General features: G+C 32.5%; 3 protein-coding genes and 1 long non-coding RNA gene across 4 annotated transcripts; all 4 read left to right on the plus strand.

Moving 5' to 3' along the window:
* Positions 1 to 6853: 6853 nt before the first annotated feature.
* Positions 6854 to 8361, plus strand: LOC107896830 (uncharacterized). Its single transcript, XM_016822117.2, has 2 exons — positions 6854 to 7049; positions 7748 to 8361. Exons 1-2 carry the CDS (start codon positions 6885 to 6887, stop codon positions 8246 to 8248), a joined length of 666 nt encoding a protein of 221 aa, XP_016677606.1. The 5' UTR covers positions 6854 to 6884; the 3' UTR covers positions 8249 to 8361.
* A 2722-nt stretch (positions 8362 to 11083) lies between these two features.
* LOC107895998 (serine/threonine-protein phosphatase 7 long form homolog) lies at positions 11084 to 13191 on the plus strand. The gene is made up of 3 exons (XM_016821169.2): positions 11084 to 11995; positions 12089 to 12169; positions 12263 to 13191. The coding sequence occupies exons 2-3, from the start codon at positions 12089 to 12091 to the stop codon at positions 12818 to 12820; spliced, it is 639 nt and encodes a 212-aa protein (XP_016676658.1). The 5' UTR covers positions 11084 to 11995; the 3' UTR covers positions 12821 to 13191.
* Positions 11343 to 11969, plus strand: LOC107895567 (protein MAINTENANCE OF MERISTEMS-like). The gene is made up of 2 exons (XM_016820830.1): positions 11343 to 11651; positions 11727 to 11969. The coding sequence occupies exons 1-2, from the start codon at positions 11343 to 11345 to the stop codon at positions 11967 to 11969; spliced, it is 552 nt and encodes a 183-aa protein (XP_016676319.1).
* A 6549-nt stretch (positions 13192 to 19740) lies between the features above and the next one.
* Positions 19741 to 22914, plus strand: LOC107916148 (uncharacterized). Its single transcript, XR_005903332.1, has 4 exons — positions 19741 to 19913; positions 20240 to 20456; positions 20639 to 20821; positions 22742 to 22914. It is a non-coding gene; the product is annotated as an uncharacterized lncRNA (long non-coding RNA).
* The last annotated feature ends 434 nt before the right edge of the window (positions 22915 to 23348 follow it).

A 23348-nucleotide genomic window follows, 5' to 3' on the forward strand; every position in this document is an offset into this window, starting at 1 on the left:
TTCAATAATTTTTAATAGGGTCCTCGCTTTACATCTCGGTTTTAGAAGAAATTTTATGAGGCTCTAGGTTTGAGACTAGACTTCAGTACTGCATTCCATCCTTAGACCGATGGCCAATCTGAGAGGGTGATTTAGATACTAGAGGATATGCTTCGAAGTTGCGTGATAGATTTTCGAGGTAGTTGGGAGGATTATCTGCCATTAGCTGAGTTCGCCTACAATAACAGTTTTCAGGCTAGCATTCAGATGGCACCTTATGAGGCTTTGTATGGTCATAAGTATTGTATTCCGCTGTGTTAGACTGAGTTGGGTGAGCATCAGGTTTTAGGTCCTGAGTTGGTTTCTAAGATTGAAGACAAGGTTAGACTGATTTGGGATAGTCTGAAGGCGGCTTCTGATAGGCAAAAATCTTATGTAGATCTGAAAAGGCATGATATTGAGTACTCTGTAGAGGACTTCATGTTTCTTAAGGTTTCCCTATGTAAGAAAGTTCTAAGAATCAGTTGTAAGGGCAAGTTGAGCCCTAGGTTTATTGGGCCATATCAGATTCTGAAACATGTGGGACCGGTTGCTTATCAGTTGAAGCTACCTCTTGAGTTAGACAGTATCCACGATGTGTTTCGAGTCTCGATGTTGAGGCAGTATCGGTCTAACCCATCTCACGTTGTCTCAGTTAAGGAGATCAAGGTTAGGCTGGATTTGACTTTTGAAGAGGAGCTGGTTCAGATTCTGGATTATGATATTAAGGTTCTAAGGAGGAAGTCCATACCGTTAGTGAAGGTTCTATGGCAGAATCATGGCACTGAGGAAGCCACGTGGGAACCTGAGGATTTGATACGTCAACAGTATCCTCATCTATTCTGATCAAGTAAATTTCGAGGTCGAAATTTCTTTTTGGGGGTAGAGTTGTAACACCTTGAATAAGTTATTTTTGTTTTGTAAACATTTGACACAACTATGTATTTACTTCAGTGGTTAAGTGTTCTGGGTGTATGTGTGTGAGGTCTTGGGTTCAAGTCTCACATTTTTCAATTTTGTTATTTTTGAATCCAAGTCTTATCCTTGTTCAATGGGCTTATTTTTAATTGCCTGTGAATTCATATTAGAATAAGCCTGCTGGTTCGAGTGATAAGGGAGTCAATGTGTTGGAGGTTCTGTGTTCAAATCCCTGTTTTAGCAAGGGTGTCAATTTTTACTCAAATATCTGTTAAAAGTTTCGATAGAGCTGAAATTCTAAGGGAGTTATGAGTTAGTGGGTTAGTGGGAGTAAAATTAAAGATTTGGGATATTTTTATTTTTTATCCATTTCTTTTTCAAAAAACTTTCTCTCTTCCCAGAAAAAACTGACGTTAGTTTCACTTTGTCTTCCTCAAACCTGTCATTTTTCCTTTTCATTTGATTTTTCCTTCTATTTTGTTTCGATCTATCAGCGATCTCGTTGTTTTGATTATCTATTTTCCTTGGGTATTAGGAAATCAAGTAGAACGAGACTCTCCTCTCATAGAATCCTAGTTGGAATCGCTCGGGGTGGTAGGGTAAGTGTTGAGTCCTTGATTTTAACCATTTTTGGTTTCATCGTTTTGGTAAACTTGATGTTTAAGACTGATCTTAGGAGTTTCTTATGTTGATTTTAGGTACTGTATAGCTCAGAAGTGTTTTCTTATCGAAATCGTATCAGGTGTGTACCCGTAATGCAAAAAAAGAACTTCGACAAAAGCCCAAAAAAAACCTTAGTGTCGACGCCAGATGGGCGTGTGGCTGGCCGTGTACGAGACACGGTCGTGTGATCAACAAAGGCATTGTCTTGCGCAAGAAATGACCGTGTGGTGGCTAGGCCAAGTTGGGCGTGTGGGCTCACACAGGCGTGTAGGTAGGGGCTAGATAGTGTGGTCCAAACAAGCAAAGCTAATCTGGACGTGTGGGCCACACGGACATGTGGGAAAAAATTCTAAAATTTCCCCTAGGGTCGCATGGGTCATTCCGATCGACCGTGGGCCTATCGTAGAGTCAGTAAGGACTAACCAAACTCTAAAACCATGTGATCTACTAGTCTGATATTCTGATATGAACTTAACATTGTTATGCATGACTGATTAATTTGATGTATGTATATATCTGATATCTATACACGAGAATAATGAGCATGTTATATTTGTATCTGTATCTGTATTCTGTATCTGTTTTGGGGCGGGACTTATCTATGTGGAGGAAGTGTTCTGTATGGCGTTCATCGTTTATATTCTGGCAGCATGGCTGCACTTTATCTGATATTTGTCATACTGGCACGATACAGTGTGTAGGCTGGGTGGGTGTTTTTACCCCACATGGTGTGATGGGATGGTCGAAGTTGGTGTGTAGAAGATGTAGGATTTTGTATGTCTATTCTGCATAGCTATATATGTTATTTGTATCTGAAATAGACATGAGTCCGAATCTGTATCTGACTGTACATATATGAGATTTCTATATAATCTGTATGCTTAATTCTGTTAGGTTACATATTGAGTTTACTAAAACTCACATCTATTGTTTGTTCTATTCAGGTAATCCACAAACTTAGGTGGGCCGGTGTGGTAGAGACTCAAAGGTGACCACTCTATCGAAAATTGTTATGCTTAGTAATTTATATGGTTTTTACTTAATATTTTCTAAAGTTGATTGAGAGTTTGTAATTTTTGGGACTTTCTAGACTAGACTATTTTTAGACTTTTGGTTTTGGTTTGTTTGCTTGTTTATTTACATGGTTTATGTAACGCCCCAAAAATCTTTAATGTTTATTTTTGTATGCTTGTGTTACACAAACGTCTGTCTGCTTTAGTGGTTAAGTGTCTTGAGAAGTGTCTGAGAAGTCTTGGGTTCAAGCCTTGGCTTGTGCAAAAAAAAAATTCCTTACTTGAGTAAACCCTGTCTCTAGTCAGTAGGCTTTTAAATAAATGTGGGTAAAACATGACAGAAAGGGCCTGCTGGTCTAGGGGATAAGTGGCGTGTTACCTATGCCTGAGGACTAAGGGTCGAGTCCTGGTGGGTGTAGTGGAGTGTTTTATTTTGCTGTTGTGTCGTGAAAGTGTTGTGGTTGGATCGAAACACTGAAGTGTTTGTGTGGGTTTCAAATTAAGTAGTTGAGGGAGGAGTGATTGGTTTGAGTGATTTGAGGAGAGATTTGAGGAGGAAAATAAGGGATTTTGAAGGAGTGGGAGTGTTGTGCCGAATTGGGACTTTGGGCACTTAAAGAATTTGGTTTTGTGCAAATCACTCTCGTTTTTGTCATTTTATTTTAGTTCTTTTCTTTTTATGAGGCCGAATATTGCTTTTAGGGTAGCTCCTTGTTTTTGTTGTTTATTTTGAATTTGCGTTGCCCTCGATTTCACTTGTTTCGGTTGGCTCACCTCTAACAATTACTCTCTCGGTTTCTTTGCCTTGATAGATTACTTCATCATCACCCCTCTCTTATTGTTTTGGTCGAATACCCTCACTCTTGTCTCCCTCTCGGTTATTTTCTCCTTTGTGCTTTTGTCGAAAACTTCTTCTCTCCCCCTCTCTTGTCTTTCAATTTTTGGGTAATCTCTCTTTTCTCGTTGCTTGCTTCTCTATCGATATTCCCTTCTCTGTTCTTTCTCTTTTCCTCCAACAGGCGTGCGTTGGCCGAATATTGCTAGGTAAGTCCCTACTTCACTTCTGCCCCTTTGGCTTTTCTTTTCTTTTTTTATTCTTGTCGTTACACCCCCTCTATTTATTGTTTCAGTTTAATTCTCCTCTTCGGTTCTTTGTCGAATCTGTTCTTTCTCTTGCACCCAACTCCTATTTCCCGTAGGTTCGGTAAGTTTTCGGTAGGAGGCGAGGGTGTGGTTTCAATTGTTATGTTGCGTTAGGGTTCTGACTCTCTGTTGTGTTAACTTTGTTTGGCAGCATCGTATCGTATCGAACGTGGTTTGTTTTCAGATTTATAGGTTATATCGGTTGAAGCAGTGGAAGTAAGTAACGTTAATGTTTTCGTTTAGGGATTGTCTTTGTATAGTCGATTCTAAGTATGACTAATGTTGGGCATAGAATTGTCATTGGTTTAGGTGTGAGTTATCTCAGGAACGTACTTACCAAAATCTTATCATGTCTGTAAAAACACTGCCCCTAATTGTAGATCGGCAAAAGCTGAAATAAGTGGCTGTTGACTCTACACGGGCGTGCGCTTGCTCGTGTGGTAGTCCGTATGACTAAATATGGGTGTATAATCATTGAGGCCGGCTATGAGCGATTTCATAAGCCGAGGTCATTTTGGGCTATTTTGGGCCGAGGTCATTTTGAACCATTTTAGGCCGAACTGAGCCATGTGGGCCCCACGAGCATGTAGGCTCCACTCTGGTAAACCACACGATGTGTAGAGAATATTGGGTTAGGCTGTGTAATCCACACAGCCAAGGCCATTTCTGGGCTATGTGGGCCACACGGGCGTATGAGCCCACATGGACTGAATATGGGCCGTTGACCCATTTTCACTGTTTGACTATTAAGGTTGCACGGGTCGTCCGAGGCGGCTGTGGACCTACTATTGGGTCGGTAAGTGTACTTAGACCCCTAATTGATAAAATGACTGAAATGCCCCTACATGGTAAAATGCCTGAAATGCCCCTATGGGATGTATGATTATGTTTAAGTATGCCATTTTATATATATTGATCACACGTAAGATATTATGACATGATGCATGATATGTTGCATGGGGATGGGATTTTTTCTAATTGGAGGAAGTGTACTGTACATGCGCTCTGCTGCAAATACTGTTTAGTGCTGCAACCGGTACTACTTAGAGTGTAGGGATGGGTGGGTTGATTTTATCCCCACATGGAGTGTAGGGTTGGACAGAGATGGAGTGTATAGGTTGGTTAGGTAGGATCTTTTGATTGCATATCTATACTGTACTGTCATTGAGATGGGCTCAGGCCCACACTGATACTGATATTGTATTGGGCTAAGCCCCTAACTGAAACTGAACCGTTACTGAATTGGGCATAGGCCCAAACTGTATATGCTCACTGATTGATTATTTGATATGAGATTATACCCTGAGTTTTCATAACTCACCCATCTGTTTATCTGTACAGGTAATCTCCAGGCTTAGGCGGGTCGGTGCTGCAAGGGACTCGAAGGTGGCTACACAACCGCATGGACTTTCTCATTGGGTTTTTAAATTATAAGTAGTTTTATTTTGGGTATTTTTAATGTAATAAGGCCTTTTTAAATTTTTAAGCTTTAATTTGGGGTTTTACTTTTTTGGATTTATATCTGTTAGTAGTAGGAAACGAGTTTTTGAAAAGATAAATGTTTTTCAAATCACCACGTTTATGCAACATGTTTTGAAAGCTTCCACAAGAAATAATATTTTAAAATTAATATCAATTTAATATGATTAACTTATGCCAAACAACTTAAGTTTTGAATGAGAACGAGACATTCTAAAATCTTTGTTGAGATCACAAAGAGGTTAAATATATAGAATGAGTTTTCAACGATATTATACTTTGCGAAAAACACTTCAATGCGACATCGCTAGATTCAGCCATAGTGTCCGGGCCATGTTTGGGGTGTTACAATTTAACAAAACATTTAAGCAAACGACGATTTTATTCAAACAAAAAGGTCTTTCTAAAAATACGAATTGGATTTCCAAAATATAATGGTTATATTAGACTTCCACGGTAAAATATGTTTTTGGCAAATAAACCAATAAATTAATGTTTTCGGCAATGGTTATAAAAGAATATGAGTTAATAAAGATGATTTAATGCAACGACTCCGTTTTCAAAACCCATTTTTTGTGACATCTCCGGATTCATCCATAAAGTTTAGGCCGAGTTTGAGGTGTTAGGGTTTAGGGTTTAGGATATGAATTAATAATAAGAACAATTTCGTAAAATATGTCTTTATGCAATTTTACATCCTATAAATTAATTGGTAAAATATTACATTCCAATAAAATAAAATCAAACAAAGTAATGCAACATACATGATAGAAGCGCTCATAAGCTAGACCGAAGCTAAATTCACCCCCCAAAAAATATAGGCTTGAACTTGAGTCTAGTTTGGCATAGCCCATAAAAATGGTTATGTTTAAAATATAAAAATTTGTTTTTATTTAAATTTAACTATAATACATATAAATATTGATATAAAATTATTTTAAATAGTTAAAATGGATCGGACCTAAGTTGAAAAATGTAAGCCAAATCTCGATTAAAGTGGGTTAGGCTGACCGTGTCAAATGGATGACTTGGGTCATAAACATTTTCAATACCTAATAGTATGATAAATAATCTCACATCCTTATAATCTTATTATCAAAAATAATCTTACAATACCCAGATTTTACTTAATTAAGAAAATATATTATTGAAGATGCAATTAGGTAGTGGTATGAGTGACGGAGATAAAATAAAGTATGAAAGTCAGAAGTTTTGTAATAAAATAATTCAAATTTAATTATAAAATTTTGAAATAAATATTAAGTTAGAGGAAATATAACGAAAGAGAGCAAGCAAAGCCACTGGGGCACTGCCCCTAAGTGGAGTCCTATTGTCTTTTATTATAAATAAAATATTACTTGGTCGGAGAAAAAACGAAAAGTTGTGATTGTAGGTAATTTTCTTTAGGTTGCTATTAGTGGACTTGCCACTAAAAACCTATCCCCTTAGAAAAGCCATCCTTTCTTATGCATGTACATTGACATGTACTCCACGACATATATTTATATGTATGCATAGAATTTGATTACCTTTGCCACCTAAATGCCTCCACTATGTCCATTCGTGGAAGTCACTATCTACCTCTCACCATAAATACTCTTTCCTTCCGCTGCAAAAACTACAGCAATTTCCCTATAGTGTATTCCAAGAATGGGATTCATCCTCTGTTTGGATACACTGTTGATCCCCTTTAGTCTCTTCCTCACATTGGGTTACCATGTCTACCTTTGGAAATGCTTCAAGAAAAAACCCTCTTCCACCCAAATTGGACTCGAAAAGTTACGCAGAAACACTTGGTTTCAAGAAATCAAACAGGTAAGCAAGCACCTCATCATGGCCATCTCTATGTTTTTACTGTTGCATGCCACTGTTTTCATTTAGCATAATAATAAATTTAGTCATTAATATTTATAATTTTTATCAATTTGACCATTTAACTTTTTAAAAAAGTAAAATTCGATCATCAACCTTTTAAAAAGATTTAAATTGTTCTTTTAACAAAAATATTAAATACAATGTTAAATTTTTAAACATAGCAGCCTACATGACAATTTATGTATATTTCATGCTAATTCTTTTTTTGAATTTTTATGGACTTCATAAATATATATTCGATTTTTTTATTTATTTTTGAATGTATTTATAATTTTTAAATCATTTGTTGACCTAACATATACAACAAATAATATTATACTAATATGAAATACAAGTGGATTGCCACGCGGGTAGCTACACCAACATCGTTAAAAAATTTAATATTTTTAGTTAGTATTTCATTAAAAAAAAGTAATTTGACTTCTTTTGAAATGTTAATGACTAAATTTAACAAAAAAAAAGGAAAAATAATGACCAAACTGATAAAATATGTAAACTTTGAGTGCTAAACTTATCATTATGCCTTCTTTTTTATAAGGAGTAAGAGTAAGCAGGGATTTGTCTAAGAAATTAACCCGGAAGAGGTGGTTTAACACTTCACCTGTGATTCTATGTGAATGAAATAATGTGTATTGCAGGGTGATAATAAGAAGGGTATGTTGGCAGTCCAAAGTTTGAGAAACACTCTAATGGCCACCATACTCACAGCTACAATAGCCATTCTAGTTAACTTAGCATTGGCAGCTTTGACCAACAATACATACAATGCCAGCCATCTTTTGAAAGCTGAAATCTTCGGGTCACATTCCAAATGGGTGTATTCTCTAAAGTACGGTTCAACATCACTGTTCCTATTGGTTAGCTTCTTTTGCTGCTCCGTGGCCATCGGGTTTCTAATCGATGCTAATTTCTTGATAAATGCTTCTTCCCTCGATGAAGATGATGATCAGTTCTCGTCCGATCCTTGCTACACGCAAACCATATTCGAACGAGGGTTCGGGTTGGCTCTGGTCGGAAACCGGGTGCTATGCGTCTCATTTCCTATGTTGTTGTGGATGCTTGGTCCGTTGCCGGTGGCACTGTCATCGGGAGCATTGGTATGGGGATTGTATGGACTTGACTTTGCATCTGCTAGATAATTTCATTAAGCTGATGAAAACAACGAAAATGTAATATTTTCTTATGATCATTAATTAGTGCTTGAAAATTTTCGTCTAAATATAGTGGATCCAAAACTATTATTTGAGGTAAATTCTTCTTCTTAACATACACGACTTCATAGATTATATATGTTCTTAATAGTTGTTATTTTTTAAAATTTTAATTAATTCTCTATATATAATATATTTTTCATTGGCACAGGCCAAAGGTTGGTCTATTTACGAAACTTTTCTTATTTCCTTCGATATTCAACCTTGGGTTGGTTTTAGGCTTTTTTATAAAAGTAATTCTAAAAAATAAATTAATTATCAAAATAACACACCCTTTTAATTATGTACAAAAATAACTCATTTTCTATAGTACAAAGTAGTGGAGCCATATGATATGGCGCCACCACTTTGCCACGTTAGCCAGTGGTATTAAAAAATTATTTTTTAGTGGAGCCATGTTGAATGGCGCCACCAGTATAAAATACTGGAGAAATACTAAAAAATCTGGAAAAATGGGAGACTTAAAAAAAATTTCTATTTCTGGGTGGAGCCATTCTAAATGGCGCCACCACTTTTCTGATTTGTCAGGTTCTTATATTTTTTTTTACTTTTTTTACTTTTTTACTTTTTTTCTTATATTTTGTCTCTTTCTCAGATTTTTTTTCTTTTTTAAGTTTTAAATTATTTTTTTAATTTATTTTGCTTATTTAATTTATATTATTAATTTTAAAAAATTTGTAATATATATTTAAAATGTTTTATAATATTTTTTTAAAATTTTAATTATTATTTTTAAAAATATTTTTTAACTTTATATATATATTTGTGAAATTAATTTTTATAAATTTTAAAAATGTATTTTTCAAATTAGTTTTGAAATTATTAGTTTTATAATATTTGATATATATGTTTAATATTTTATTAATTTTACATACAATTTTAAATATTCTTTTTAAATTCTTTTTTTATCATTAGGTATATATATTTAAATTTTAAAGTTTAAATTAATATATATATATTTATTATAACTAGTCACATCATGTTAGTGATCTGACTATTAATAAATTTAAATATAAATATAAATTTTAAAAAATATATATTAAATATTATTTTATAAATATTAAATATATTTTTTCCTTTTTTTGACTCTTTCTATTGTTTTGTTTTTTCTTTTATGTTTAATTATTATTATTAACTTTAAAAAAATTGAAATATTTTATTAATATATATATTTGTAAATTTTAGATATGTATTTTGAGATTATTTTTTTAAAATTTTAAATATAATTTTTAAATACATTTAAAAAATTATAATTTTTTAATAATATAAGAAATCATAATATTTTAAATATTTTTTTAAAATTTTGTCTTTTTCCTTTTTTTACTTTTTTGAAATTTTAGGTTTTTTTCTTATTTTATTTTGTTTGTTTATTTTATTATTAATTTTAAATTTTTTTAATGTATATTTAAAAATTTTTATAATATATTTTTTACAATTTTAAATATTATTTTTAAATTCTTTTTTTAACATTAGATATATGTATTTAAATTTTAAAGTTTAAATTAAAATATATATATATTTATTATAACTTGTCACATCATGTCAGTGATGATTAATAAATTTAAATATAAATATAAATTTTAAAAAATATATATTAAATATATTTTTTATTATTTTGACTCTTTTTATTGTTTTGTTTTTTTTAAAAAAATTGTTATATATATGGGTGGGGCTTGGTCCCCCCTTTGTATAGATGAAGAAGTTGAGTGAGGGAAAAAAAAAGGTACGTTTATTAAAATTTTATTTTTTTGTTTTTATATTTTAGAGTTAATGTAATATAATAAATAATTGTATTGTATGTTTGTTTTTTTATATTATACAGATTTGAAGATGTCTTCTGGAGCAAATACGAATCACACTTCATTGATGATCAACGAAACAGTAAAATTTATTATAAATTAAAAAAAAATTTGGTTTAGTTTCCCAATTTTTTTTTGCTAATCGCTACTCTGTTGAACATGTTTTGACTGCTTTAAAATACTTATCTCTAATTAGTTGTTATTTAGCTTCTGTTGAACATTTTAGATTATTAATTTGATTATACTTTGTAATACTTTATTTTTGTTATAATTGATTTAGATATACATTATTTGTAATTGTATTTGTATACATTAAAAAAAAAGTTAGTAGCACTCACCTCCAAACATCTAATTTAATCACACAAATTATTAGACGGTGTGTAGGGATTAACACGCAAAACTATTACTTGACGAACTCGATTTATGAAAAAAAATTCTTTTAATTTTAATATATATATTATTAAAACAATAATAATAAAAGTGAATATATTTGATTATTTACTAGTTAATTTATAAATAACTAGAAAACATCAGTATTTGTTTAAAAAATACTTTATGTTTTTAAATTTTATCATATAAAAAAATATTAGTATTCCTTGAAAAACAATTTTTCGCTATTACCCACTTTAAAATTTGAATAAGATATCATAAAATTTTAAAATTAGAAATATATACGTATTGTAGCCATTGGTGTCAAATTGAACTTGCTTGAACCAATCATCTTCTCTTGAGTTGCTTTCTGGTTTGGACTTATTTTTTACACTGGTAGAGTTTGAGTTGCTGCTCAATGAATTTCTCTTTTCTTGTAATTTTACTAGTCCCCAGTTAATATTCCTGTAATTTCTCCCATTCTTTTATTATTAATATATTTATTTTAATTAATTTAATGCTTAACTATGGTTAGAATATAATAATCACATTTGATTTCTATGTGTTATTATTAATATTTTATGACAAATTTTCATTCTATTATTAATATATTATTACTTATTTAATTTAACTTAAATAAAAAAAATACTTAGAATGGTTACGTTGGTATAATATAAGTGTGATGTTTTTGTTTTCTCAACCTTTCAATTTTACTCTTGAATATATTTTTTTATGTTTAAATTATATAGATAATTGATTTATCATATTTTTATAAAAAATTTACCATACAGGATGGTTATCGGGTTTTGAGGTTGCGGTGTCATTTTCTCAAGTACGATCCGGACGAGCGGATCATGCCATACTTACGGTTGGCCGGATTTGGGGACGTCGCATTGATCCGGAGGTTTGACTTGAGGCCAAACTTACTATCTGCCTTGGTTGAGCGGTGGTGTACGGAGACCCACACCTTCATTATGCTGTGCGGGGAGTGCACTATCACATTAGAAGACGTCGCTATGCAACTTGGGTTACGAGTTGACGGTGCTGTGGTCATGGGTCGAAGCAAAGTGTTGGAACCTTCTGTAGTATGCCACAGACTGCTTGGACGGTCCCTTCGTGATGGGGAACAGAATTTCACATGCTTGACATTAGCATGGTTGAGAGTAAATTTTAAGTAGTTATTGAGCACTGCCACTGAGTAGGAGGTGATGTATGTTGCTTGAGCCTATATTATGCAGTTGATTGGGGGGGTCCTTCTGCCGAACAACACGTCTAATAGAGTCCACTTAAAGTACTTGCCTCTATTGGAGGATTTTTCTCGTGCCGGTAGTTACAGCTGGGGATCTGCAGTGTTGGCTGCATTATACTATGAGCTCTGTCATGCAACAAAACATGGGGTTAGTAATATGGCTGGTTGTCTGGGTCTACTGCAGTCTTGGACTCTATACAGGATGCCGTTTCTAGCGGCTATTAGGCACTAACCATATTCGTGGCCACTTATAAATAGGTAAAAACAAAATTATACTTAACATTTAACGACTCATAAGTATGGATAATATTTTTCAAAGTTTAACTACCAACGTGTTTGTTTCGATTTCAGATGGGCGACGTCTCGGGAATTGGTGCGAGCCAGACATTAATCATTTACAGTCAAATGATAGAGGCGTACAACGGAGAGAAAGTAATGTATATTAATATAGTTTAAGTAACGTTTATTTAACTTATCCACTTACAGTATGTGATGTGAATTGACTCATTATGTTATATTGTGCAGTTCTTGTGGATGTCGTATTCTGTAGTAAACATTGCAACCCTTATTTCTCAGAGGGTTCACGCTGAAGCTCGTATGTGGTGCATTAACACGCCGGTGCTCAACTTCTCAACCGTTGAGTGGTACAACGGTGATCGAGTTATGCGACAATTTGGGTGTAAACAATTTATGCCGGTTGAGCCACAACAGTTTGCTGATGTCCACGGTAAGACCATGCAGGGAAGACATACATTAGATTGGAGCGTGGAACATCAATGTTATGTAGCACTATGGAATACCCAGTACGACAGGCTGCCTGAGATGGACTCCTGCATGTTTGACTTTAGTCCCTCGACTGAATATATGCAGTGCTACATGAATCGATGGCGAGTTTATTTATATGGTGGACAACTTATGATAGTACCAGGTCACAGCTACAGACGTGGAAATCAACCTATGGTGGAGGTAGAGGATCAACATATGGCAGAGCCCGACTCGGAGGACCAAGTTTTAAACACATCGGAGCAATGGGTTGACTTTTTTGTGATGAGTCCCAGAGTAGTTCATATAACCCAGACATAGGTGGTTCGAGTTCATATCACCCGGACATGGGTGGTTCGAGTTCATATCACTCGGACATGGGTGGTTCGAGTTCATATCACCCGGATATAGGCAGTTCGAGTCCATTTGACCTAGAGCAACCACTGACATCAGTTGATATGTTTGGTAATAACATGTACTCCACCCCGCCTCAGGCCACGATCGACCCAGTTGCCAATCCTTCAGATGTGTACAATACACCTCAACGTCCACCCCGTCAACGAAGGCCCGTAAACCGTTATACCCCGAAAGATGATACCAGTCCTGGTTCTTTCCAATTTTAAGTTATGTAAATTTCAAGTATTATGTGATGTTTGTTGTATTGGTTTAAGGTTTCACAACTTATTTATTAGTGTTTTTTATTTAATTTATTATAAAAAATTTTAAAGTATTAAAAGTTGCAACTATTAATTTTAAATATAATTTTAACACTAAATAATACAAACTTTATTTCTAAAAGATCATAATATAGATAGACCTCAGTTACAACATTTAATTTCTTTCAGACCGTGAAGATTGGCCAGTGTAAACGTTTCCATGGGGACATTTGCTCCGATTGTGGCCAACTGTTCTACATATGGTGCAACGCTTTGGATCGACTTGTTCTCTTACATCCATGTTGTTTCGAATCCACGTTATTGTCGGTCTACCTTTGACTCTCCTACGTAATGACCGATCAGGCAACATCTCGAATGCAGGCGATTGCACTTCCCATGTCGATATATCCCTTAATATAGGGAACTCGTTACCCCAAATATGCAACGTACGTTCAAGCATGTATACATCATCGATATATTGTTCGACATTCAAACTATAGGTAGCACAGGCTGCAACCACATGCGCACATGGGTACCGTAGTGCTTGGAACATCCCGCACTCACACCGCTTGTTTCGGAGATCAACTCTATAGGACCGTGGTGGGATCCCTGGCCGACGACTGATATACTCTGTCACTCAAAAAAGTTTCCAAATTTCGAGAATATAGTTCTACATTCATCAACCTAGCCCTTTGAGTGTTATCTTTCATGGCATCTCTGATTTTTTCGACGTACACGTGTCCTGCCTCTAACTGTTTTGCTTTTTTCAACCCCATTTTTGGCATTAAGATTGCTAACCTGTAAAATATGGCTGAAAAAATAGCTGAAATTGGCAAGTGACGCGTACGCCTTAAGACAGAGTTCACGACCTCAACAAGGTTAGTTGTCATATGGCCATAACGGTACCCCTCGTTAAAGCATTGAGCCCATTGCCACGGCTCCATGCTACTCAACCACTGTGTAAGAGAAGGTTTGCAGCCCGCCATATCAGTCTCTAACCTCGTCAACTTATGTCTAAATCGGTGTGGTTCTAGCTCATATTCTATGTATATATTCCGATAAAATGCGTTAAAATTAGGAAATGGACTAGAAATAATTACAAATCCGAATTTAAGTACGATATTTTTACCCATGTTGACAATTCGTTTGCGCCAGTCTTTGTTCTTATATTCATTGTGGAAGTTCACAGCGATGTGACGAATACAATAGATAGACCTCCACGGAACCTCCGATTGCCGAATTGCAGCAACAAAACCCTTTGATCTGTCAGATATAATGCAAATGTTGTCTTGTCTGACAACATGTCTCCATAAGTTTCGAATGAAATATGCCCATGATTCAGAGTTATCCGACTCTACGATGGCAAAAGCGATTGGTAGTACATTTCTATTACCATCTTGTGGATCAGAAGTATCTGCGTGTATTTTCCATAAAGCCATGTTCCATCAACTTGCACTACCGGTTTGCAGTGGGAGAAGGCCCTAACACATGGATCGAAAGTCCAAAACAGTCGACGAAACACTCTTTTTCCCATTTCTAATTCTCCATTAAGGCCTCTATAAGGCAACGTTTGCAAGTCTACGACAGTTCCTGGGACATACTCTACGATTGCTAAAATCCAACTCTGAAGTTCATTGTATGACTCATCTCAGTCGCCGTACAATTGTTGCATGGCCATTTGTTTCGCCCACTACGTTTTCTTGTATGACACTCTGTACTGAAATCGAGCTTGCTTGTTTGCAATCAATGTCGACACAGGAATGATTGGGCTATCTTTCACCAGTGGCATGATGCAGTTGCAAATACTTTTGGCATCCAATTTTCGGTGGTCTTGAGACATGCGTGCGACAGTACATGTATGACACCCTTTTAATTTTCGTATTTGCCACTGTTGAGTCCTTTGTATAAATGCAGCACGAATTCGCCAACCACACCCATCGTCGGCTCTCCAACATTCCCCAACGTATAATGTCGGTGTAGATTTGGCAACCTTGTAATCAATCGACAACTTCATGCTGTATTGTTTGATGGCAAACACACAATCCGCCTTATTCTCGAACTGTTGCCCAACGAACAACTCGTCGAACTGTGAATTTGACGCAAATCTATGAGCAGGTACTATATCAGCGTACTCAGAGAACTCGGATGCATGCGCTGCATCTGAATCTACGTTCAATATGTTGCCCCCAAGTTCATTTCGTAAAATAATACCATGACTCGGGTTACAGAATGAAGGGCCGTGAACATCTTCAACCTCCTCCAGGCCTTCATCATTGATATCGTCCGGAACCTCATCAATATCGGGGTCACTAAAATCTTCAACGTCTTGATCAGAATCTTCACCATTATTGGTCATTTATCTGACATTTGTCTCAGTGCTTATTATCACCTCCGGATGTATTTGTAGATCGGGACCGAGGGTTGGGTTGTTGTACGAACTCCTACCATAATTAGGAATTTTGGGTACCTGCGACGTTCCACCGCATTCTAATTGGCTTGTCCATCCAACATTAAGATCAAAATCAAATTCGCGATGTTGACTTATTGGGCTAACATTCTCAACAGGCTTTAAGTCTGCTAACTCAGCAAATAATTCAACTGGTTGGGGGTTCACACTCCTAGTGGACCACCATATTTCCATCATAGTGCCCAAGTCATCATCATCTAACAGTTGCATCGCACAAAATTTGAACGGATCTGTAGAGATTGGAAACTTGTAAAATAATTTGGACATCGTCCTTCCACAACGAATAGCTATTTTCGCACTGATCTTCCTTTTCATTTCTGGTAGCTTCATATTTTTTTTGAATCGCAAACCTACTCTTTGCCGGCCCTGAAATACACAGCCAATATCACCTTCTACAATTTCACCATCAAAAACAACATACACCAAAAACACCTCATTATTCATTTTTAACAAATTTTTTGAACTTTTCCACTTAACACAACAACTACACCACTCTATATATAGAAGAAAACCAATAGGTGGAGCCATAAAGAATGGCTTCACCAAAATACTGTGATTTTTTAGAGTATAGGGGGCCCTGTAGCAATTTTGCCATTTCCTGGTGGAACCAAATAATTTGGCGCCACCAGTTTTCAAGTTTGACAGCCAACTTATTTGTTTCAGCATTTTTTTTTAAAGTTTTGAATTTTTTTTCTTTTTTAAGTCCTTATTTATTTTATTTATTTCGAAAAACTTGAAATGTATTTTTTAAAAATGTTTTATAATATATTTTTTTATAAATATTAAAATTATTTTTTCAAATTATTTTTAAATATTAAATATATTTTTAATATTATAAAACATTTAAAATGATTTAGAATGATTTAAAATATTTTTTAATATTTTAAATGATTTTAAATATTTTTTAAATTTTACATAGAATTTTGAAATTTATAATTTTTATTTATTTTTAAAAATATTTAACATTTTTTAAATTTTTTATACAAATTTTATTTAAAAATTTAAATGTTTAAATGTTTTATATTATTAAAAAATAAAAACAAATAATAAATTTGAAAGATCATATCTTTAAATTATTTTAATATTTTATATTATTAAAAATATGGTTAATATTTTAAAAAATAATATTTATAATTTTCAAAAATTAATTTGAGAAATATACATTTAAAATTTAAAAAAAATCTAAAACTGATATTTAAAATTTTAACAAATATATATTATAGAACATTTCAAATATACATTACAAACTTTTAAAAATTAATAATAAGATATAAATAAATTAAATAAACTAAAATAAAATAACAAAAAAATTATAAAATCTTAATTTAAAAATTCTATGTAAAATTAATAATATATTAAACATACATTTCAAATATTATAAAACTAATAAAGAAAATATAATAAGAAAATAATATAAAACTTAAAAAAATAAAGAAAAAATAAAGAAAAAGACAAAATCTATGAAAAACTAATTTAAAATTTAATTTGAAATGTATAAGAAAAATAAATAAAATAGATAAAAAAATAAAAAAATTAGACTTCAAAAAACTAAAAAAATAAAAAATAATTATTTTTTTAAAATTTTAAAAAATTAATTTGAAAAATACATTTTTAAAAAATTAATTTGAAAAATACATTTTTAAAATTTATAAATAATTACTTTCACAAATATATATATATAAAGTTAAAAAATATTTTTAAAAATAATAATTAAAAATTTTAAAAAATATTATAAAACATTTTAAATATATATTACAAATTTTTTAAAATTAATAATATAAATTAAATAAGTAAAATAAATTAAGAAAATAATATAAAACTTAAAAAGAAAAAAAATTAAGAAAGAGACAAAATATAAGAAAAAAAGTAAAAAAAGTAATAAAAGTAATAAAAAAATATAAAAACCTGACAAATCAGAAAAGTGGTGGCACCATTTAGAATGGCTCCACCCAAAAATGGAATTTTTTTTTTAAGTTTCCCGTTTTTCCAGATTTTTTAGTATTTCCCTAGTATTTTATACTGGTGGCGTCATTCAACATGGTTCCATCAAAAAATAATTTTTTAATACCCCTGGCTGACGTGGCAAAGTGGTGGCGCCATATCATATGACTCCACCACTTTTTATTGTAAAAAATGGGTTATTTTTGTACATAATTAAAAAGGTGGGTTATTTTGATAATTAATTTATTTTTTAGGGTTACTTTTATAAAAAAAGCCGTTGGTTTTATGTATGTAATGTTAATATTATATAACTTGAAAAATGGATTTTAAATTTTGCTTAATAAATAACTAGTTATATATATATATTTAATTTTATGTAATATAAATTACATTAATAGCTATTATGTAAGTAAAAAAAGGTTGGGTGACCGAAACAAAATCTTGACAAAAATTTAAGGCCAATGGCTGTAGTTTGTCCAAAAATATGATAAAGTAATATATTATAAAGGTTAGTATTTGATACACTCACAGTATACTTTTTTTTTATTCCGTAAGTAATCTTAAAACATTGACATACACATATCTTTTTTTAAAATATATTTATCTTTTAATATTTTACAATATTTTTATAAGAAATTTATTAACTTCTTAATTCGTAGTCTAAAATTTTGTAATGTTTTTCATATTATAAATTTAAAATGATCAAACAAGAATAAGATTAAGTTTTGAATGTTAAAGCTAAGCTTTCGTATCTAAAACTAAAATAAACCTACTTTTTAATCAACTGTCTAAATCGTTTTCCAAAACATGATGCATTTTTGAATAAATAATTAAATACATAAATATATTTACGTGCACAACACATTCATTAAATTATGTATAGTTTCGAAATTCAATAAGGCACTGAAATTTAAGTAATTTTGTATTATCGTATACCATGCATATATTATTATGATTATTATTCCTTACTAGGAAACCTATACTTTGGTATTATCATATATTTGATTGTCCCCAACTCCAGTTGGCTTGCATGATGTACGTTTTCTTCCTCTAATGGGCTCCATCCATGCATGCTTTCTTAAGTGCGTTTTGTTGGGGACAAATGTTTAAATTAATGCCACTTATATCATCCATACTCTCATATTTTACCTTCGCCACATTTTAATATTCTCCTTCATCATTAAATACTACAAAATTTGAGATTCAGGGTCCCTTTGATCACAACTCACCTTAGCCATAAATTCTTATGAAGAATTAGTTATGGTAATAATTTTGTTATAAATATTTTATTATTATAAAGTGGATCTTCATTAAAATAAGAAATTTGATATATTTTAGGAGTTTAAGTAAAATTTTATTCTAATTTAAAATAATAACTAATTAATAAGCATAATTAAAATATATCAATAATTTTGATAATTCAAATATTATAATAAAATAATCTCTAATTATTAAGCATTTTTATAATAATAAAAAACTTGTTGGCATATCTAAATTAATATTCCTTGCACTTCAATTTTCAATTTTCTTAATCAATTTATTGAAAATAATAATTCATAGATAATATATATTCTATTGGTTGTAAATGTATTTTTTTAAAACATAGAAAGAAAGAAATGTCTTTTAGCATAACTAAAATATTCTATGAAAAAAATTCTTTATAACTATGATAAATTTAAAATATTTATATATAAGTGTCACAAATCTTTATAAATAATAAAATATATTTTTAAAACTGCAAAATTAATAAATAATATAATGAAAAAGAGGTATATTGATCAGCTTGCTTTTTATAGAGATTATAGTGATACACAGGGGTGAAGCCGGGGGCTGGCATGGGCATGGGCCCCGGCCCCCTTAAAATGTAAATTTATTCTTTTAGTCTTTAAATTTTTTTAAAATTTAAATTAGTAAATGTAAAATTATACTTTAGTCCCTCTAAAATTATAAAAATTTGATTTAATCATTTACAAATTATAAAGATATAAATTATAAAAAATTAAAATTTTATCAGCCCCTAAATATTTATTCTGGATTCGCCCCTAGTGATACAGAATACAAAATATTATTTTATTATAGATTTTAGAAAAATAGATAAATAAGTGGGACATTGCATAAGTTATTATATAGTTAAAGAGCTAAATTGATATTTAGCCAAAACCTAAAACTAGCGCGTTTCCCTAACGTCTCTCCCTCTTGCTTGCCAAGCAAGCACCAAATCTTATAGTTTTGAGGTTTCTATAGCTTCCCGATTAATCTCGCCGGCTATTCGCAATCGTTGCTCTTATTTTGTTTTTTCTTCAACCATCTCTTCCGCCAGACAGGCCTCCTCGCCACCCATTTGTTCCAGGTCGGTCCTCTCTTCCGACAAATTAAACAAGGGATTTTTTGAAACCCTCAACTTTTATTTCTACTTTAGTCTTGAGGGAGATTTTGAGTTATCTGCATTACTCTGCTATATTTGATTTTCTGTTTTCGATCCTACTGCTTTTTATTTTGTCTCATCTCATACTCTCTCTTTCTCTGTGTTTACTTTGTTGAGAAGGGGAATTCTTTTTAAAACTATTGGTGTTTCTTTTTTTTTTTGGAGGGGTTGAGGGTTTAGGTATACTTCAAATCAACCCATTTGATCTTCGGATATATAATTGCTTGATTTCGCATATTTTCTTCCTACAGAGAATAGATGTTAATGCCTTACGTAAAGGGAGAAATTTGCCTGGAAATAAAGGAAGATTGTCCAACTCCAACAACAATGTTTTTTGTCGTGCTTTGACTGTTGATTCCACTAAAAAGAGTGCTGACTTTTGCCCTGAAAAGTCACTCGTTTCGACTCTACAGGCTCGACAGAATAAGGTCCGCAAGTACTGGATGTCAGGGCACTTTTACAAAGGTGGTAAGTGCTGGTATTCGCATTATTGATCTCGTGGGGATGGATTCGCCATGTTGGCAAAGCTTGAGGGCCACAAGAAGCTATTCTTTCTTCGGTCATTTGATTTTGGGGTTTTTTTAAACATCTTTACGTAACAAAGCAAGTTGCATATCTTAGCTAATCTCTATATGCTTTCATCTAAACAGGCCATTAAAGGGATTGCCCTTCCTTAAGGGCATGACAAGCTTTATTCTGGAAGCTCCGATGGAACTGCACGAATATGGGAAGGCCACACTGGAAAGTGTTCATTTTACTGATCTCGGAGATGAAGCTGGGTCTTTAATTACTTAGGGTTCCTGGTGTTCATTGGTTTGAAAAATGTAGTCAAGGTTAGCAACCCACATTATGGTTAATTGTCCACAATTCATCTTTAAGTGTGATACATTTTATCCTATTTTGTTTTGGTATTAAACTAAAATGAGGCCTGTTTTGGGATCTTTTAACAACTTAAAATTTCAGTGGTGTTGGAACAGTGATTCTAGATCACTAGATTCGACGAATAAAATTAGAAAATTAAATAAAAATAATTTTTAGAAGTGAGTGAGATATTAGAAATATATAGATTTTTTTAAATAGGTGAAATTAAAATTTAAGGAGAAATTATTAAATAAATTGAGTCGAAAACGGGGTACCGAGACCTAGATTTCGTAAAATCGAGTCAAAAATATTTTTATAAATATTTATGGAGTGTTAGTAATATGGTATTAAAATCTCATTAGAAAATTTTAACGTTTTGATGGCTAATTAATTGAAAAGGGCTAAATTATAAAAGGTGCAAAATTTGCTCAATAGTGATTAAATAGCTCAAGTGACTAAATAGGGGGGATTTAATAGGAAAATAAGCCTAAATGTAGAGTGGCTGGACGGCATGGACAAGGAAATCAGGAACAAAACAATGTGAAACAAGGGCAAAATTGAAAATTTTGCAAAATTAACTAAATAAAGTATGGACTAAAAAGAAATCTAGATATTCTTCATCTTTCTCCAGCCAAAAACAGCCACCAGAGAGCTCTAAAAGTTGGTTTTTCATATTTTTCATCATGAAGTTGAATTATTGCTTTTCCTTTGTAATATTCATATTTTGTGACTTTTACAACTAGGTCCTACTATCTAATTCATTAGTTTTTGATTCTATGGATGATTTTGGAAGTTTCCGTGGATGAGTTCTGAAATTTTATGATAATTAGCATGAAATTGAAGCTTTAATTTGGTTGTGAGATGATTTTATTAAGTAAATTCAATAGAAATTGATGTTTAGGACCTAATTGTAAAGAATGTTGAAATTAGGGTTTGATGCTGAAATTATGATTTCCAAAGGTTGTGAAGTAGTTTAAAGTGATAGAATAAAGTGTTAATTGAGAAAAATCAGCTCAATTGAGGGGTTAAAATAGTAGGGATCAAATTGTAAAACTATAAAGTTTGGGGTAAATGTGTAATTTCAAAAATTGAAGGGCATAAAACATGAATTGAATTTGAATTGAAATAGATGCTAATGAGTAAATAATTTTATATTTTAGATCAAGAATTTGAAGATAAACGAGGAAAAGAAAAAGTTATCGATTAGTCCCTGAAATAATACAACTTTTACAAATTGGCCCAGATAAGTTCATATGGTTGAACTTATATAATTTTTTTTTAATTTTAGAATGATATAATGTGTTATTTTATATATTTTTTAATGAATTATTAATATTGGAAAAATAATGTGAAAAGAATTGAGTTAAAAGTCAAATTGAGAAAGATGTAGGATTGAGTATGTTTGTGTTGTGACAAGTGATGAGTTGATGGATAAGACCATGGTTGATCCATGGCAAAGTGTGAAATGCAGGTATGGTATATCAATAAAGAAAACCATAATGAGATGTGAAACGTAGGTATGACATTTTCCATACCGAGTGGTGAAATGTAGGTATGACATTTTTCATACTGAGTTGTGAAACGTAGGTATGATATTTTCCATATTGAGTTGTGAACTGTGGCACCGAGCAAACAACATACTCAAATCCGTAAGACGTCCCTTAATTTGACAAGTATTGGCAGGTGATAGTTGAAGTTAAGTGCTGGAATATGATAGGATATTTGATATTGAGCTTAATTGTATGGACTCATCTGAGACTGTATTTGGCAGGAATTGATTATATAATATTATTTATTGAATTGTTTATGAATTTTTGGTAAGGTTGTTATTAAGAGCCTATGGATTTACTAAACTTTCATAAGCTTACTTTGTGTGTTAATTGCTTCTGTAGACTTACGTGATATTGGTGGATCGGATCAACACATCTGGAAGCACTATCCAAAATTCCACTGGTAGATTTTAAATACAACTTTTGATTTATATGGCATGTATAGGACAAAGTTGAAAGATGCGGCTTTGAAACATTAATATATGTATGCTTGAATAACTATATTTTTAAGTTGGATTTGGTAGGGTAATGAATGAAGTTATTTTTGGTAAACTTAGGTTAAGAAGTATTATGTTAAAATGGTTAATGAAAACTTGTGTTTTTAGTTGAATTGGTTGTTTGGCTGGGTATATTTATGTGCTTGAATATTAAATGCAGGTAGGTCATAAAAAGGGTGAGAAATGTGGCCTTAAAAGGACTTATTTTAGTCCACATGGGTAGACACACAAGCATGTGTCTAGACCGTGTGTGACACACGGTCTGCCCTATGGGTATGTAATCTGGCCATGTGTCCCTTGCATCTTAAATTTTAGCTCTGAATTAACCACACGGGCCGAGACACTGCCGTGTGTCTCAGCCGTGTAGAGGACATAGTCTTGGAACATGGGCATGTGCCCAAGCCGTGTGAAGTCCACACCTTAAACGCAAAAATTAAATTCACCACACGGCC

This window comes from Gossypium hirsutum, chromosome A10, assembly GCF_007990345.1.
Source record: "Gossypium hirsutum isolate 1008001.06 chromosome A10, Gossypium_hirsutum_v2.1, whole genome shotgun sequence".
NCBI classification, from domain to species: domain Eukaryota; kingdom Viridiplantae; phylum Streptophyta; class Magnoliopsida; order Malvales; family Malvaceae; genus Gossypium; species Gossypium hirsutum.